This window comes from Cygnus olor, chromosome 6, assembly GCF_009769625.2.
Source record: "Cygnus olor isolate bCygOlo1 chromosome 6, bCygOlo1.pri.v2, whole genome shotgun sequence".
Taxonomy (NCBI): domain Eukaryota; kingdom Metazoa; phylum Chordata; class Aves; order Anseriformes; family Anatidae; genus Cygnus; species Cygnus olor.
In genome coordinates this window covers 31,349,400-31,365,015 of record NC_049174.1, presented here as the reverse complement: position 1 = coordinate 31,365,015, position 15,616 = coordinate 31,349,400, and the positions used below count along the sequence as shown (strand labels likewise).

The following is a 15,616-nucleotide window of genomic DNA, read 5'->3' as shown; positions in this document are numbered from 1 at the left end:
CTATTGGACAGAAATGAGACTTATGTGCCACAGGGAATTCATATAAAATCTAAGAAATGCCAAGCTTCAGAGAAAAAATATTGAGATGAGTTAGTGGTTTAAAATATTGTCTGGACCTGCCATGAATACATTATCATTATTGCTTTCTGACACTCTTTTTTGTGACTTTCTGCAGTTCCTGCTTGAAGAAAAAGAACAAAAACAAAAAGAAGGAGCTCATAAAACATGTTTTGAAATCTCCAGCTAGGTACACTTTGCAAACTCTAAGCAACATCTTTTACAAGATGCTGAGACAAAGGTATGTTGGAGCACATGATACTTAGCAACCTAATGGGTCCTAATTTCCAAATTTCCATACTTAATGCACTGACATCTGTTTACACAGATGAAAGATCATCGTTTCTCTGCAAATGCATCGAAGTTTTCCTTGTGCTCCATGCTTTTATTGAAAAGCAGTAAAATCGTGTTGTCACATGACTAGTGCAAAGTCAATATATCCTGCTCGGCAGGATCTAACATACCTTGGGCCTCGTGCCACACTAATGTAATTTCACAAAGACTTGCCAAGCCAGCTGGGACCCAACGTGGACACTCACTGAGGTGAGTTCCTTATGCAGGGTTTTACCATACCAGGGTTTTCAGGTCCCAATTCTTGGCAGATCTGGAGGTGCAATGGTGCAGGTGAAAGCTAAATGTGATGATCCTGGCAGTACTGGTTGAGATATGAACATGTGGACCATGCAATGCCTGAAGGACATCATGTTCCCTGCCCTCAGTGTAAGTATTAGTGTCAGCTCTCTCCTGCCCAGGTTTTTAATTCACTCTATCTGCACAACAAGCATATTCCAGCAATGAACACTGCCTGGGTTAAAAGTGCATCCCAATAGTAAATCTAACCACAAAACTATAAATCAGTACAGACTAGGAAGAACAAGCCTGTAGCTAATTAACAGTATATTTTGTAGATAAAATATTATGTAGACAGGGATAAAAGATGGAAATATATATCCAAAACTTAAATTACATGACTTTCAGCAAGAAATTTTTACCTGCTTAAAACTCAACCTTGAACTGACTTCCCCTGGAGTTTTGAACCAAAAGCCTTTCTTGCTGAGGATGGTTCCATTATTTTCAAAACACAACTGAGGGAGATGAGTTATTCTGTCAGTTGAATAAGCCAGCAGCCAGACCCATTATCCAGTCTGTCAAAGTATGGACATGGTCACCTTTCCTGATTCAGAGTTTCAGTGCCACAGCTTTAAGTACAGCATCTCAAAAACCAAGCTACAGACCATACTTTTCAAACTGTCCAGAATGTCCCAACAGTGAACACTTGTGCAATTTGCTGCAAGCGAGGTGCGATGCATCCTGCCCCACAACCATGGCAACTACTTGCAGTTATGAAATATGAAGAGTTCAGAAGGAAATTAAATGAGATATGGATTAAAACAGTAAAAATGTTTTAATATGGGGTATACTGAAGTCCAGTTTACTCTTCAGTTCCTCTTGTTGAAGCTGTTCATCTTTGTACCTGGGAAGAAAAGTGACCTAGTGAAAGAATTAGCCAAGCGGACATATTGTTTTCAGTTTCTGCTTAAATAAATAAATAAATAAATAAATAAAATAATGGTTTTGTTATTCGGTTTTTATTCACCTGCAAGGTTCCAGTTTCAAGTAAAAAATGTAAAAGTGTTACAATTTCATTTTGGCTTGGTCTTCATTCAGTGTTGCTAGACATCACATAGAATCAGGGACATCTTTTCTTGCTCCAGCAATGCCTGCTTAGATTAATTTTTCTTCCCTGGTCATACTTGCTCCTCCTTTCACAAGCTTTTCAGAAACAACAATATTTTTTAGAATTGCAAATGCCTTATAATTTCTCTGTGTCTTCCTCATGCCTTTATAACACCTTCCTTTCTAAAGTTTCTCAGATAATGACTCATATTTCTGGATCAAGGCGTTCACACTGAAGAAAAGTGGCCATCTGTCATGTTTCTCTTGTGAACATCTAGTATCTATTAGTAATTTGAATGCAGGTACATTGTTAATAAATAAAATATTTTTTAAAATGTTATGTATCAACTGGTGAAGTTCTGGCACAATAATGATAATATCAATAGTCATCCTGGTGATCCATATGAACACATCAAGATAACAATTACAGATGATGAAGAGTGAGTTTTGTTTCATCTCTGACAGCAGTAACTTTAAAAGAAGATGTTATATGCAATAAACACTTCGAAATTAGTAGAGTAATAATTCTGCAGCTTAATCTGCTTTACAGCAAGTTATTGCAGGCTGAGCATTACACAGCTTGCAGCCGTTCAGATTTCCAAGACCATAGCCGTCATTGGCTTGAGAAACCAAAGCAATCCGCTGTAAACTCCTGTGCTATTTGTGCCATCTGCTGGTCACGAAAGATGTGAAGGGTGTTGTCAACAGCACAGATGTCAGGGGCTCATCCCGCTTTGGGAGAGGATGGGGAGGCAGAAGGAGGGGGACGCTACAAGGGATGAAGGCCGAAGTGCCCAGCACTAGAACTCGAGGGGCTGGTAGGGAGGTGTGGAACCTCTCAGGGGTAACGGCCGGCGAGGAAAAGGAGGAGGAAGACGAGGAGGAAGACGAGGAGGAGGCGGGCCCAGGGAGCGCGGCGCTGCCTCCGCCGAGGCGCTGGGTGCCGCTGCGGGCCGCCCGTCAGGCAGCGCGGGGCCGGGCCGGGCGAGGCGGGGCCGGGCCGTGCCGGGCCGGGCCAACGTCCCCACGTGTGGCCGCCATGTCGGTGTCGGTGGCCGCGGGCAACCTGCCCATGCGGCTGCTCCGCAAGAAGATCCACAAGCGCAACCTCAAGCTGCGGCAGCGCAACCTCAAGCTACGGGCGGCCGAGCGGGCAGGTACGGCGGGGACCGGGACCGGGACCGGGACCGGGACGGGACCGTGGAGCATCTCTCCGGCCGCCGGCCGTGTTCCGCCGCTCACAGCTTGTTTCCTTTGCCCTCTCAGCGCCTCCGGCGGCCTCGCTGAGCCCCCCGGAGGAGGAAGAGGAGGCGGCGGAGGAAGCCCCCGAGGCGGCGACCCCCGAGGCAGAAGCCCCCGAGGCGGCAGCGCCGTGCCCGGAGGGTGCCGGGGCGAAGAGGAAGAAAAAGAAGAAGAGGAAGGCGGCGGCTGCTCCCGAGAACGGTACGTTGTCTTCGCCGGTACGCTGGGATGCATTTGCACGGCTGAAGCACCGCTGAGACATTCCCCAACAACAACAAAAAAGCCTTCTTTCGGTTTTGTGCCCTTTCAGAGAGGGTATGTTGGCTGTGAGAAGTGCCCTGGTTTGGGCTGGTGCACGTTTTAGAGCCCTGGAGGTCTTCCGTGGTATATTTGATCAAATAGAATAAAGTAGCTGAAGATCTGAGGGGTCTCTGCATATACTTGGGAGCTGTTACTGTCTGTGCCCAGCTGCTGCAGCTCTGGGCCCTGCCCTGGTCGCTGCCAGCACAGAAGAGCACATGCTGCTGGGTCGTGTGTTTCTGGTGGCGATTTCCCGTACGCACAAACCTAACAGCCCTAGATTATGCTGGTGAAAGAGGTGGTTATCACTCAGTGTTTCTAGTGATTTCTGTAAAACGTATTTGCATTATAATGGTATTTTAGGGATACGAGTACATTAATGAGTAGAAGGACCACTCTTTATACGCTTTGCAAGAAATGATCCTAAAGCAATTGGATAACTGGAAAAAGGATCTTAGGGTTTTCACAACCTAATCTGAAATTAATATCTTCCTTCCCAATTTTTACTCTGTAAACATCAAGCAAAAGAGTGCAATAGCTGATACCTTGTGATTTTTCTTTTTGCGAAGACAGAATTCTGTATGTGCATCAAAATACTTTTAATGGGAAGCTAGCTGTTAAAAAATGAATAAGAGTAGAGAACAGGTCCGTATTACATTTTGTTTATGTACCGCATTGATATTTAAATACTTTTTTGAGGCTTACATTCTCTTAAGTGATTTAATCATTTATTCTAACTATAATATCTGAACTCTAATATATATACTAAACCTGTAGCAACCAAGTTAATTGTTCCATAGGATTATGCTTTGTAATGTTAAGTTTTGATATTTTACTGGTTAGGCTCTCAAAGTAGAGCTTTGACGTATGGACGATTTCTGTGCTTGAACGTGCAGCCAGTACATCCTTTTTATCATTCTGTCCGGCATTTGGCAACATCTGTGTATTATGAATGAAACTAAAATATACTGAATAACTACCCCCAAAAATTGCATCCTGTAAGTATTGCTAGAATATATATATATGTATATATGTATATATACTTATATTTGAAACTTCAATCCCTTACCTGTTAGATCCTTGTGACGCTTGTCATGGTTGTACAAATAACGTGCTGTATTCATGCAGTTCTCTGAGAATTCAGGTACCTAAAATGGAACAGCGATGTTAAGTTTCACATGACCTGAGCACAAATGGCGTTGGAAACTTGGTGTCTAAGTTGAAAATAAGAAATAATTTTGTAACTTGTTCAAGTTATGTCATTTCCCCAGAAAAAAATCATATGGTATACTCTAAGCTGCTTTGGTTTACAATGCAAAGTGGATTGTGTGCAAGGAACTTGAATGAATGTGTTGCTATCTGCATCAGAAGGCTTCATAGAAACCTTGCCACCCATTCTCATGACCCCTCCTATCTCATGACATTCATAGCGGTGATTTACAGGCTAAAGGAAGTAAGTCTGTGGCTCAGCTTTTAATGATGAATATGTTTTTCATATTCCTAACAGCGATTAACAAGTTTTCTGTAAAAATAACACCCTAGGTACAGAAACTAAAAAAGCAAAAACTGAGGAAGACAAGTCTGTGGAGGCAGAAGATGAAGACGGGAAGGATTCTGGAGAGAAAAAAGTGGAAGAGGAGGAGGAAGAGGATGAGGTACCTAGTTTACCACTAGGTTTAACAGGTATCTTGTGTCCTTATTTTTCATAGATGTACAAAAATCCCAAGTTCTTAAGCTTTCTTCTAGAGCAAGTTGCAGTTTTCAGATTTGCAATAAAAGTTACATGTTTGAATACAGGTAGCGTGATATTAACCACTGTAGAGCTATTTTTCAGTTACTGTTCTTTGAAATTCGCATTATATTTATGCTTCTGTTGGTCTTAAAATTACTAGTGAAAATCAGTTTTATAACATACACGCACACATTTCATTACGGAAAAAAAAGTCAGTGAAATGGAGATGTATGGCTAATAAATCAGAATGAGAGGCAGTGCATTCGTATATACTGTTAACAGCTGTCTGCAGTATTCCTAGGGACCTGTTAATACAGAGTGTTTTGTCAACATCTTAGGATTTTGTGGTAGGAAGGAATAAGAAATAATCCTTTTAACATCAATTCTAACTGGGTAGTCTTGGGATGGATAGAGTTGAAGAATTAAGTTTGAAATTTGTTTTCCCTTCTCTTCAGGTGGCTTTGAAGACAATTCTTTTACTTCCCTTGATGGTCTTGTCAGTGAGAATACATTGAAAGGCATAAATGACATGGGCTTTACGCACATGACAGAAATTCAGCATAAAAGTATTAAACCCCTTCTGGAAGGCAGGTAAGAAATGTGTTTTTAATAACTATATTGACAACAAATATGGAAGTTTTGCTAGCAAGATAAATCCATGAGATGTGACTTTTTACAGCTAAATTTTTTTATAAATATATTCTCATATTTTTTTAAATACTTTGTTTGTAAACGTTAGTACAAGTTAACAAAGTATATCTGTTATCTGTGAACAGATAATGAGGTAAGTTCATGGAACTTGCTTTGCGTTTGGCTTTGAAAGCAGGGAAGTCTGTTTTCATTGGCCTCTTGGTACAGTGTGTCGCACAGTCTCTGGAGGCAGAGACCAATTGCTGTGGACCAGATCTGCCACAGACTTCTTAGTATTAATTATACTGGCTTCCTTTAAGCTCTGTTACATTTTTACATTGTCAACATCATCCAGAATGGGATTGCTGTTTTCTCTGTAGGTTTAACTAAACGCTTCTTTTTGTAATTTTTGTTTTATGCAGGGATATTTTAGCAGCCGCAAAAACAGGCAGCGGCAAAACACTTGCATTTCTCATTCCTGCTGTAGAGCTCATCTACAAGTTAAAATTCATGCCCAGAAATGGTAAGCTTTTTCTTCATTTCATGGTTGAATCCCACTTGTCGATTTGACTGCAAAGGGCAAGTTTCCGTAACTTATTCTTGTTTGGTTGATGTCTGTTTTAGGAACAGGTGTTATTATTCTTTCACCTACTCGAGAGCTTGCAATGCAAACCTATGGAGTTCTTAAAGAACTTATGAATCATCACGTTCACACCTATGGTCTGATAATGGGGGGCAGTAACAGATCAGCAGAAGCACAGAAACTTGGGAATGGAATCAACATCATTGTAGCAACACCAGGAAGACTTCTGGATCATATGCAGGTAGGTAAAATACCGATGCCTAATACTTAATAAAACATAATAAAATACTTGTCCCTGTCTGACTCTCAATTTGTTAATCTTCTAGAACACTCCAGGTTTCATGTACAAGAATTTGCAGTGTTTGGTAATTGATGAGGCGGATCGTATCTTAGAGGTTGGATTTGAAGAAGAAATGAAACAGATCATAAAACTTCTACCAAGTAAGAAAAAAAAGTATTATTGGAAATTACTTGGCTAACATTTTGTCTTCTTTATGACTCAATTATTGTAAAAGAAGTCATTAATTTTTATAGTTCTGTAGATGTACCTCAGAGTGATTGTCTTACTCTTTTTTCTTGATAGCTAGTATGTGTTATTTTATTTAGCATCATTTATCTAAAGGACAGAGTTTTCTTATGCACTTTAGGAATATAAATCTGTTCATATGAGATCCTTTTAGTTCAACACCTACAGGATCTCATTCATCTTTCTTTGCCTGTTTTATTACCTACAATTTATTATTTCCTTATACAACTTAAATATAAGGAAAAAGGTCTTCCGGCTTGCAGTTAGATCTTTTATTCATATTTCCAAGAACAGTAGAAGTTTATTTCAGTATTTACCTTAAAATTTGCTTTATTTTAGTTTGATTTAGTTATTCCTTGTGATTGATACATTAAACACAATCTCAGAGTCACCAAGGTTCTCCCTTTAATTATCAAAATTCAGTAAAAAGCATGGAAGTAGTAAATGTATGCAGCATGTTTTGGAAAACAAAAATATTTTAATACCCATAAAAATGAAATCAATCTATAGTTAGAATTACAAGGTAAGTGTCTATCTAAATTGTTGTTTTGTCTCTAAATTGAAGTGCAGTTGCTAATTAACATTTCTCCCAGAGAAAGAATATTTTCGTTTTGCAGATGGTAACAGACTAAGTAAATAAAATTATACAATGCATAATGCAACAAAACCTGCTTTAGAAGTTAAGCAAAAAAAGAAGACTTGCTCAAGGAAGGTTGTAGCTAAAGACTTTAAGGCCTTGCTATTTGCATTCTCCTTTTAAAAATTAGGCTTTCTTTTAAAATACTTCCAGAGCGCAGACAGACAATGCTTTTTTCCGCTACACAAACCAGAAAGGTTGAAGATCTGGCAAAGATCTCTCTGAAGAAAGAGCCACTGTATGTTGGGGTTGATGATAACAAGGAGACAGCAACAGTTGATGGTCTTGAACAGGTAAAACACACCTTACTAAAAGGGGAATCACCCGTCTGTGAACGTACACTGCCCTATATGTTTTTAAATGGGTTGTATAAATACTGTGTTAGAGAGTGTTTAACATCCTACTGGGCAAAAGCTATCAGTTGTGTAAAGGGCTTTATTCACTCTGCTAGCTGTAAGTTTTGTGCATTTAGTCAGTGTTTGCAGGAAAGATGATTTAAAAAAGTTCATTGAATAATAATACAGTTAGTTACACTTTGCCATTCCTATCTGTGCCATTCTACCTACTTAAGCTCCAGTTCTCTTTGTAATTCTATTACCACGTTAAGGACTAGAGAATGCTATAAATTTCACTGTTGCTACTTGAGATGCCAGCTAAATACATTTGTACAGTAGTTTTGCGGTTTGTGTGGTTGACTGAATGGTGAGTGGTGTTTTAAAATGACTAGTAGTTACAAATTACTTTTAAAGAGTAAACTTGTAGCAAAAACTAGATGAAATTCTTGAAATTATAAAGAATTTTAAGAAGCCTATGCAGTAATTTTCATACCTAATATCAGAAATTCAGAAGTTCTTGAAATGGATTTTTATTGTATAAACTGTTCTTCATTGAAATATTATGTTTTAAGAACTAGTTAAAAAATACTTCTCCATTAGAGAATTATTTCAAATCAGCAGAGTAAGTTTCTTGCAATCAACTCTACTTTAGGAGTTTCGTATAACACGGTGAGGGACAGGAAATAAATCAAGTGGTTTCTAACTGTATAGCTGGAAAATTAACTATTTGGCACATCTGTTTTGCAAGATAACAGTCCCCTGATTTAATTGTATTAGTAAAGATAAAATGTGTTCCATACAACTTTGTTTGACAATATTTAAATAATTTCCAGGGTTATGTGGTATGTCCGTCTGAAAAAAGATTCCTTTTGCTCTTCACATTCCTTAAGAAGAACCGGAAGAAGAAACTAATGGTATTTTTTTCTTCATGTATGTCAGTGAAATACCACTATGAATTACTCAACTACATTGATCTGCCTGTTATGGCCATTCATGTAAGTATTTTATACATAGATTTCATTTTTAATTAATCTGATAACACCTGTAAGTTGTTATGGATCTTTCATTTACCTTATTTATTTCATTTCAGTTTATAATAAACAGATACTCTGCTAACAAACTGTGCTGATCTCGGTTAGTTTGCAGAGGAATGAGATAAAGTAAAAATAGTGTAGTAAGAGCACTGCAATGCTGTTAATCTTACTGTTTTCTAAATGAGGTTTGAATACTGATACTAATTTATCCTTTGTGTGTAGTCTGCTTTTCTGTTTCTCTCCAAGACGCTGCCTTTCACAAGAACCAAAACTCAATTTTTAGAGCAAAGCTATTATCAGAGGAATCCAAACACTCAGATCTTTGGAATGTCTGTTTTTATTTTTTTTATTTTTTTTTTCCATAAGGCCAGGGTGGTACTTGGTTTTAACATACCAATTCTAGCCCTTTAAATGAGTATCTTCAGTTTTTATCAAAAAGACAAAATTGTGAGAGTATTGAGTGAAAGTTTATGAAATAATTGTAACTGACTGCAACTATGCTGCTTGTTTTGTTGGGGGGGGATTTTTTTTTTTTGCTGTACTTCAATAGAGCTGTTACAAGTATGGGTTTGGTTTTGTTTTAACTTGTAATCTAATATACTCCTAGGTTTGCAAATACCCTTTTTCTGAACGTTTTCAGGCATTTATGCAGTGCTTGTGAAAGTAATGTTTATGCAAGTGGGTTTTTAATGCGTTAGAAACACTAGCTCTTAGAGAATCTATTTCATGCAGACCTCTGCTATTTGCTGTGATAGCATTGCTTTTTAACCTGCCTGGTCTGTGTAAGTCCGTAAGATAGAAAGATGCCGGTTTTGTTTGTTTGTTTGTTTGTTTTGGTGATACAATATGGGAAATGACGTTTAAGCTTTCAAGCTGGTAAACTTTTTATAGTTGACATTTCATCCCTAATGTGTGTGGGTTTATTATGATATTTTGGTTGTTGTTGTTTAGGGCAAGCAGAAACAGACAAAACGTACTACGACATTTTTCCAGTTCTGTAATGCAGAATCGGGAATTCTGTTGTGTACTGATGTAGCTGCCAGAGGACTGGATATTCCTGAAGTGGACTGGATTGTCCAGTATGACCCTCCAGATGATCCAAAAGTAAGTTAAGGAAATAAAAAAAACTTTCAATTCCTAGCTACATATGTAGCAGAGAAACCTGAATCTTCTGCTCAACAGAGGTCAGCCATGTTAGCATCTAGAAGCTGATTTCTTCCACTTACTTTAGCAGATCCTGGGAGATGATGCTGCACCTAGCTGAGACCTTTGTTACCTTTTTAAGAGTAGTTTTGTAAAACATTACTCTTTATGCTACTAAAGTAATTTAAAATCTAATCAGCTAAAAAACAAAACATCTGTTAGAAGGAGTATGAGGTGTATATATGCGTCCTTGAGTCTCCTGACAGCTTTTTCAATGGAAAATTGATTTTTATTTAAAAATTAGAATTCTCATTAGAACAAATGTCCAGTGCAAACAAGAACAACTCAGATCTGGAAAGTCTTGACAAATATATAGAGCAAATATATCAAAAGCAAAGTAAAATTTTCAGTTACAGGACACTACAGTTCTTTTTCCCTCGATAAAAGGTAAGATACCTCTAGTCAGGAGTTTCTGTCTCAACCTAATTGTGCTTTGCATCATCAACACTTAGCTTGCCTTATCCATGTGTCAGTGTATGTTCTTAAAACATAATTGATGATGCGCTACAGTATATTAATGTTAAGTGTTTTTCTGTGAAACTGTGTTATTAAGTGCGTGAAAGACTGATTGGACTTACTGTTTCTTATTCTCTGCAAAAAAGGAGTATATTCATCGTGTTGGTAGAACGGCCAGAGGTATAAATGGTAGAGGACATGCTCTGCTCATTTTACGACCGGAAGAGCTGGGCTTTCTTCGGTACCTGAAACAAGCCAGGGTAAACTTCTGTAGACTTTTTTTTTTATGGTTTCATAGTGCAACCGAGATTTCAAAGGCAAAAACTGTAATGATTAATGAAACATTTTAACTTTTAAACAAGAACTATTCTGTTGCTTAGAAAATATTTAACTGAACATATGACTTTGTGCTGCTGACCTTAGACTCGAAGGTAACTATTGAGTATATTTATAGTTGCTTTGCAACTGTGCAGCTTGTGTTATTTAATGAATTTCTTATGACCCATCACGGAAAGATACTGGGAGCTTGGCCAGTGCAGTTTTTTTTTTCTTTTGAAAGAATCAATTTTTCAATTTCAAAATAAAGATAGCCTTCTTTCAAGTGTAACCATTTTAATATGGTAGAACTGCTCCTAGTTTCTTAGTCCCTTTCTATGGGGGGTTGTGTACAGTCCAGAATTTTGCCACTTGTAATTAAAGTAATGTAGCTTCTAAAGCAAAAGCTAAAGTGGTAAAAGTGTCATAATGAGGGTCTTTATGTTAGTTGAAAGGATGTGATAATACTGATATATTGGTGCAAAGGCACTTTACGAATGTATCTATGATAAGGGGTAGTAATAGTGTGATTATTGCTTTGAAAAAAAGATGTCAAAAACCTAAAATATGTGCAGGTAATCTTTTCACTCACAAAAATGTCCTTGAACTTCACAGTTATAATTATTTATTAAGAGATATAGCTAAAGTATTAAAAAATAAGTCTTCCGTTATCTGACAGGTCTTATCCTGTTTGTTTTAGGTCTTAAACACATTGTTTGTACAGTAACACATACATAATGTAGATACTTTTCTTGTTTGTTTGTTAAAGGTACCACTCAGTGAATTCGAATTTTCTTGGTCAAAGATTTCAGATATCCAATCTCAGGTATGAAATGGCTTACTAAAGGTACTCTGAACATTAGTATAATAATTTATACAGATAATGTTATAGTCTATCGCAACTAAAATTTAAAAATACGTGTGCATGTTCAGAAGAGTTCCTGTAGGTGAGTATTCTGTAGTAAATCCTCCTGTCATATTGTCCCTGTATGATATTATAGATAGAAAATGTTGTGAAATCAAATACGGATTTTAATATCCAGTACTAAATTGTCATCATTACATCATCTGAATTTGCTTGTAAGGATTGTTTTTTCATGTTATATTGCAAAATCATAATGATGTAAATATGCCTTCAGTTCTTGAATAGAATGTTCTTGTCTAGTGTACTAAACATGATGTTTCAGTGGCTTTCATTGAACGGTTGTGCATGTTCAGATTAATTTGGAATATCTTATGTCTTCTAAGATGATGTGCTCAGCCTTCAGCATGTAAGAAATCCAGTACTAACACCTAGAAATGCTAGTGTATATATTCCAAGTATATTTTTAACCTCCTTGATGGTAATAAAGCCTAGCATCAGCCAAATCTGTTTTGTGCTGCAGTGCTACAAAAATAGCAATGGAGCACAAAGTTGAAGAGAATAGCATAGATAGTTCCATAGATAAGAATTTTTATTATTGTTTAGTTCTGAGAGTCATTCTTTTCATAAGAGCTCTGTAAAGTTTCTTTGTAATAAATTAAACTTGAAATATTAATACAAGAAGTATTGAAGACAGGCCTTACAGAAAGAGGATTGTTGTTAGAATAATTAGGAAATAATGACACCTAATGTAACTTAATATTAGTATGCCAAATTAACGTATGCTAGAAGTCAAATGAGACAGGCTTCATAGTGTAATTCAACCTCAGACTTTTTTGTTGTTCTGTTTATAAAAGCACCGTAACAGCAGAGTGCACACACATATCACAGTGCAGTCTTACTGAAGTGAGTAGTGAATGTCACTGCAGCTTGCACAGTAAATAATTTGCTTGCACATAATTCATACAGTTGTTACAGCCATAATTTCATGCTTTCTGGTTTTCTTTCCTCCTCACCAGCTGGAGAAACTGATTGAGAAGAACTACTTTCTTCACAAGTCAGCCCAGGAAGCATACAAAGCCTACATTAGAGCTTATGACTCCCATTCTCTGAAGCAGATATATAATGTCAATAACCTGGATCTTAACAAAGTCAGCCTTTCATTTGGTTTTAAAGTCCCTCCATTTGTTGACCTCAGTATCCTTTTACTGCAGTGTTTCAAAGCTGAATTCCTGCTATGCTATAGTACCTGTGCTACTTCAAATTCTGGTTTTTGTTTTGTTTTGGCTTTGCTGTTAATCACATACATGTATCATGTTCAAAAACGGTTTATCAAAGAAAATCCTAAACGGCAATTTTTCCTGTTTGAGTGTTTACAAACATCTGTTTTAGTGCATGTATGTGCTTCAGTTGCTGCAGGTTATCAGGTGCTGGAATGTTACATACATGTTCCAGGGTGCTGTTGTCCTTCATGCCCCCTCGTTTTCATTGAAAGGTGTGTAGTTAAGTTTAATTGTGGAATACTGAAATAGAGGGGAAAGGGCCCTCTTGTCAAAGCTGCCAGTGGGTGGAAGTTGAAGCAGTGGTACTCTGGTCAAACTAATTGTACAGCTGGAGGAATAAAAGTGTTCATTAGAATGACAGGCACAGGTTCAATTTGATCTGTAGTTCTGCAACTCAACTTTTTATATTAATGCTGTTACTTTTTTCTCTCCTTAGTAAGTAATGTTTCAAATTAGTTTTTTTAAGTTCTTTAACCCACAAAATTCCAGATGTGAACAGCAACCAAGGCAGAAGGCTACAGAAAAGAGGCGGAGGTGGAGGATTTGGTTACCAGAAATCGAAGAACGTCCACAAAGCTAAAATCTTCAAGCATATTAACAAGAAATCAGACAATCGGCAGTTTTCTCGTTAATCATGCATTCATTAAAATGGCTTGTTCCATTGGAATAGACTGCCTTCACGAAAACTGTCTGACAGTTACTTCCATTTTAAACTGCTCTGTTGGCGTTTTTAGGGAAATTTGTTTTTGTTTATAAGAACATCTTTCATTTCAGGAAGACTCTTTGGAAAGGAGAATAAAGACAGGTAGCCTGCAAATTTTGCCATGCTTGTAATTATTTCAAGTTAATACTACAGATTTATTAAAGAAAAAATATTTTCAGCTTTTTTATAGAAAAATTTGATTTATATTTACCCTTTTTACATGCACACCTGGAAATTGTTGGAGTAGATAGAATGCGGGACAGATTGCAGCATGAGATGACTTGTGTTACAAGAGACTTCAATATGCTCAGAAATGCAGAAGAGTTATAGGTCTATGGAAAAAAACTTTTTACAGTGTAAAAAAAAAAAAGATTTTTGTTTGTAAGAATCATTGCAGTTTCAGTGGTACAGAACTCTTTGAACGTCAACTATCCAGGAGAATATAGGAAGATTCCTTCAGAACAGAGCATGTCCTTTGAATCAAATTAAGACTGAGCTTGTAACTATTTTAAGTCATGGTATCTGTATAACATACCAAATGTCCAATATTTAAAAAAAAATCATATACTACATCACAGACGTGCTTAGAACTGCTTCTCTTAATGTGATTAAATGGTAACATTCTAGTGAAATGTGTTGTTTTTCTTCATGGTCAGTTGAAATCTCAATTCACCTGTCTGGTAACGTTTAGTGTATTCCCTTAAGAATAGGCAAAGAAAAATAAGAAAAGCAGGTTGCTTGATTGGAAGGACTCAGCCCAGATAAAGGTGTGGGAATTTCAATTTATTTTTTTTTAATGCTCCATAAAGCTGATGCAATGAGGCAAAGATACTTCCACAGGATTTAGGTGATGAACAGTAAAATTGCTTGTGCCCAAGTAAAAAATTTAAAGGGTGTATAAATATCCTAAAAGGATGTTTTGAGGGAGAAATGGAAGAGGACCGAATACATGTTGCAAACAGAACAAGCGTGGACAATAAGTGAAAAGAAAGCACAAGGTGCAGGAAAGTAGAGTAATTATATTACATATATTATTTTCAGATCTCTACCACTGTAGAAGTAGATAATTTGGGGGGGGATAATATTTCAGGAATGTACATCCATTAATGCAGGAAAGGAATAAGATGTCACAGAATCCAGAAATCAGGGCCCCATGTGATTTATAAGCAACTTTTATTTTCTTTTATTCTGTATCATCCAGAACGTAAACCACGACTACTTAAGAATATAAAAGCAACTGTAGTTATTCCAATGTAAACAACTGTTACCCTTAGGTCTTTTGAGGTAGTACGTCAGATTTGAAATAAGATAATGTGTGCACTGAAGTATTGCAGAAAAACTGGTGGTCTCTCTTTTTACCCATAGAGAAACCCAATAATCTGGGGGAGAAAAACAGTGTGACCCTTTCGTTGTGGGTGCTTACAGCATCCAGAACGTAGCGTTGCCTTTCTTCTTTTTTATGAAACAGCTCACTTTTAGCACTACTGGACAGCTTTTCAAGGCTCTTAATTAATATTAGTTGGATACTAAGGACTTCTAATGTGTCAAAATATTGAAGCAGATTCCTGTTAATACGATTTGAATGTCTCATGCTTCCAGGGTTATAATGAAAAAGCAGAATCTGCTGTGTAGGATAAGCGATACTAATTAGTTGTGTGATGCCTGACTCATTGAGATCTAATCTTTGATTCTGGGTTTGCTTATACATTTATAACTAACAGATGTCAAAATAGCTCTCATGTCTATTTCTTAATAGCACATTTTAAAAATTATCTGAGATGTACAGCATCATACGGTTAAAGGGTTCTGTCTGCACCTGCAATCTGTGCAGCTGCAGTCTGGGAATTATCTTGCCTTACAATGAAATAACTCGTTATTAAAGGACTCGTTAGATGAACTGCCACCTTAATTACCTGGGACGAGTTGTAAGCAAAACTGCAGTAAACCGCTGTAAAGATCAGCGCACAAGCACTCAGTGTTAACGAAGAAGTATGGAGTATCAGTTTGGAACAGAAAAAAGCTGGGATAATGGGCACAGCGA

At 37.3% G+C, this 15,616-nt stretch overlaps 1 protein-coding gene and 1 long non-coding RNA gene across 2 annotated transcripts; one reads left to right on the top strand and one right to left on the bottom strand.

Moving 5' to 3' along the window:
• Nucleotides 1–1,469: 1,469 nt before the first annotated feature.
• Nucleotides 1,470–10,602, bottom strand: LOC121072673. The gene is made up of 3 exons (XR_005821362.1): nucleotides 10,535–10,602; nucleotides 4,346–4,424; nucleotides 1,470–1,531 (listed from the first exon to the last, which is right to left on the bottom strand). It is a non-coding gene; the product is annotated as an uncharacterized LOC121072673 (long non-coding RNA).
• DDX18 (DEAD-box helicase 18) lies at nucleotides 2,498–14,202 on the top strand. Its single transcript, XM_040562540.1, has 14 exons — nucleotides 2,498–2,891; nucleotides 3,001–3,177; nucleotides 4,819–4,959; nucleotides 5,464–5,599; nucleotides 6,061–6,161; nucleotides 6,263–6,462; nucleotides 6,548–6,662; nucleotides 7,538–7,677; nucleotides 8,553–8,714; nucleotides 9,705–9,857; nucleotides 10,559–10,672; nucleotides 11,497–11,553; nucleotides 12,609–12,786; nucleotides 13,362–14,202. The coding sequence occupies exons 1-14, from the start codon at nucleotides 2,513–2,515 to the stop codon at nucleotides 13,502–13,504; spliced, it is 2,196 nt and encodes a 731-aa protein (XP_040418474.1). The 5' UTR covers nucleotides 2,498–2,512; the 3' UTR covers nucleotides 13,505–14,202.
• Nucleotides 14,203–15,616: the final 1,414 nt, after the last annotated feature.

What these genes read in the sequence shown, in the direction of transcription:
- DDX18 (XM_040562540.1), top strand. Translation starts at nt 2,513, where the DNA reads ATGAAGGCCGAAGTGCCCAGCACTAGAACTCGAGGGGCTGGTAGGGAG. An exon ending in GATCATAAAACTTCTACCAA is followed by an intron (nt 6,663 to 7,537) that starts GTAAGAAAAAAA and finishes AAATACTTCCAG; the next exon opens with AGCGCAGACAGACAATGCTT. An exon ending in TGCCTGTTATGGCCATTCAT is followed by an intron (nt 8,715 to 9,704) that starts GTAAGTATTTTA and finishes GTTGTTGTTTAG; the next exon opens with GGCAAGCAGAAACAGACAAA.